At 27.2% G+C, this 2,714-nt stretch overlaps 1 protein-coding gene across 1 annotated transcript; it reads right to left on the bottom strand.

Moving 5' to 3' along the window:
• Window positions 1-14: 14 nt before the first annotated feature.
• On the bottom strand, window positions 15-241 carry EIN_089130 (protein kinase domain containing protein; the record flags this gene model as incomplete). Its single annotated transcript, XM_004183678.1, has 1 exon — window positions 15-241. A coding segment is annotated over one exon (227 nt), but the record flags the coding sequence as incomplete, so codon positions are not given.
• Window positions 242-2,714: the final 2,473 nt, after the last annotated feature.

Here is a 2,714-nt window from a genome sequence, read left to right as displayed (position 1 = left end):
CCAAACTTGCATACCAGTCACACGTCAAATTTAAGTCATTGTTTGTGTTGCATTTGTAATTTGACAAATATGTGTTTTGTGGACAGCTGAGACATTTTGTTGAAGTTTCAACACAAGTCAAACAACTTGGATCACAACTTTCACATTGTTTTGTTGACTCATCAAAATAATAAGTATCATCACATTTCAAACACCCAAAATTGTTTTGAACAATACAATTTTGTTCTTTGTTATGTTGCATGTATTATCCGATAAACAATATTCATTTTCACATTCATTGCATTTACCATTTAATAGATATTTACAATTATTAATTGTTGTAGTGCATCTCCCATTTTGGTTGTTTGGAACAACACATTCTTTGTTTTCGCATATTCCATTTGTGTTCATTTCACTTAAACTGTCACATTTTGTCGCCTTTCCATTTTCACATATTTCCGAATTTGTGTATAATTCATTACATTTCAAACAATTTGTTGTATTGGATACATAACCTTTGTTACAAGAAATAATATTGTAGTTAGTTGTCACTTCACTGTTTGTTTCACTTTTAACACACTTGCCATTGTCATTAATGTACCCATTGTTTTTGTTGCATATCTGGCACTTCCCATCTATTTAGACAAGTAAACAAATCGCATCACTTACACACAACCCACCTTGTAACGAAAACCCATTTGCACACTTGAGGCATCTATTTGATATTGAATATTGACAATTTGTTATTTGTTCGCATTTTGAGTTGAAATTAGCAAATTGACTTTTGCATGAAACACAACTGTTTTTATTAAAAGGACAATATTTACAATTTATGTCATCACAAATAGTTGGGTCTTCACATCTTTGAGACGTTTTGTTGTATATTCCATTGGTGCAACGTAAAACAACTTCAATTGTTTTTATACCATTTTTTGTGTTTATTGCTACATTAAACTGAACACTTTCAAAGATTAAATTTGTCTCTGAAACGAAAAGCACAGTCTTTGTCAATGTAACCAAATTAATATCAACTGTTTCTGGTGCTGAAATACCAAGAACTACATTATCACTTTTATATAAAGATATTTGTGTGTTACCAATCGAAACACTTTCTGATGAAAATTCATCACTTGTTTTGAATTGTGTGATTTTTCTTGTTTTTGTTGGATTTATTTCAACATATAATAAAGTCACATTTAAAAGTGGAGTGATATACCAGTCTTCTGTGCCACCACATGGACAGTAGGGTTCACTGTACTTTATAATTTTGTTTGTCACACTCTCAACATGACAAAAGATTTTATTTGAGTAACCATATCTCAATAATTTACCACCCAATAACATCATAGTACCTGCTAAAGTTGTATCAGTAATTGTTGTCTGTGAACATAACACATCAAAATCATTCTCTGATTGTATTGTTAAGTTGGTTATATTTAATGGGTTTGAACCTGAATAAAACACAACGGGAAGATCTCTGATATCCCTGTTGTTTATTATAAGTGTTGAGTTGACAAACACAAATTTGGTACCAACACTGATAAAAGGCTTTTCAGTTATATTGAGTACTGATGTATAATGGAAACTATCAAAAATTCCACAATTTAAAAAACAACTTCCAAATAGTAATGATTTTGTGGTAATTTGTGCAAAATCTGCCATTCCATTCAGTGTTAAAACGCCACCTTTTATAATATAGAAATCATTTATGACTTTAATTTTTGAAAAGTGGTTCGATGTTAAATATGACTGTTCAACTTCAACTCTAAACGAACCAATGTTCAATTCTGAGTATTTGTTTAAAGTTAAATATGCTTTATTATGAATATATAAATATTCAACTCCATAAATTTTAGTGTATGAGTTCATTGTCAAAGAAACACCACAATAAATATAAAAAATGTGTTGAATTTATCAGTGAATAATCATTCATTGTAAAAATCGAATTCCCAATTATAATTAATAAATGTGTTATTGAAATTATTGCGTTTTGATTCATATTTACAAAAACATTATCATCAATGGTTAACCCACTATCAATATATAAAGTTGCGTTGTCTTTAATTATTAGTTGGGAAAAATGTTCAAAAACGGTTTTTTGAAATATTCTTAATTGAGAATTTTCATTTAATTCTAATTTGGATGTATTGCAAAAGTAAGTTTTTTGTGTCAAGTTTAGATTTGAATTACCATATTGAACAATTGATCCATTACCCTAACATGTTACATTACCATTTATCTGAATATTCGCATTTAAAATCATTTTCAATTGAATGTAATCCGAAGATGAATACGAACCAATAGTAATGTTATTGTTTACTGTACAAGTTTCAGAAATGGTGGTATTTGTCAATATTTAATTTGAAAGGCTACAACTTTGAGAATATGAAAAACAAATATAAATAAACCACATTAAGAAATAAAAAGGCATAAACACTTTATTCATTGAATAAATATAAAGTTTACATTTCGGTGTTTTTACAAAATAATAATTTTATTACAATTGAAATAAACCTTTTTATAAAAATTTGTTACAAAATATAAAAATGCAACTTAAAAAAAATAAATTGTTTATTCGACAAAACATATTATTTTTAACATCAAAAACATATTAAATTTTTGTTGTTACAAATTATATTATTTGCAAAAAAACCATATTATTTTATTAAATAATAATATGTATTAATTTCATTTGATTATTATTTTTCAATTCGTAATAACATATAAATAAAATA

This window comes from Entamoeba invadens (genome assembly GCF_000330505.1).
Source record: "Entamoeba invadens IP1 unplaced genomic scaffold scaff_1105074725027, whole genome shotgun sequence".
Taxonomy (NCBI): domain Eukaryota; phylum Evosea; order Mastigamoebida; family Endamoebidae; genus Entamoeba; species Entamoeba invadens.
The sequence above is the reverse complement of the archived record's forward strand: the minus strand, read 5'-3'. Positions and strand labels throughout refer to the sequence as shown.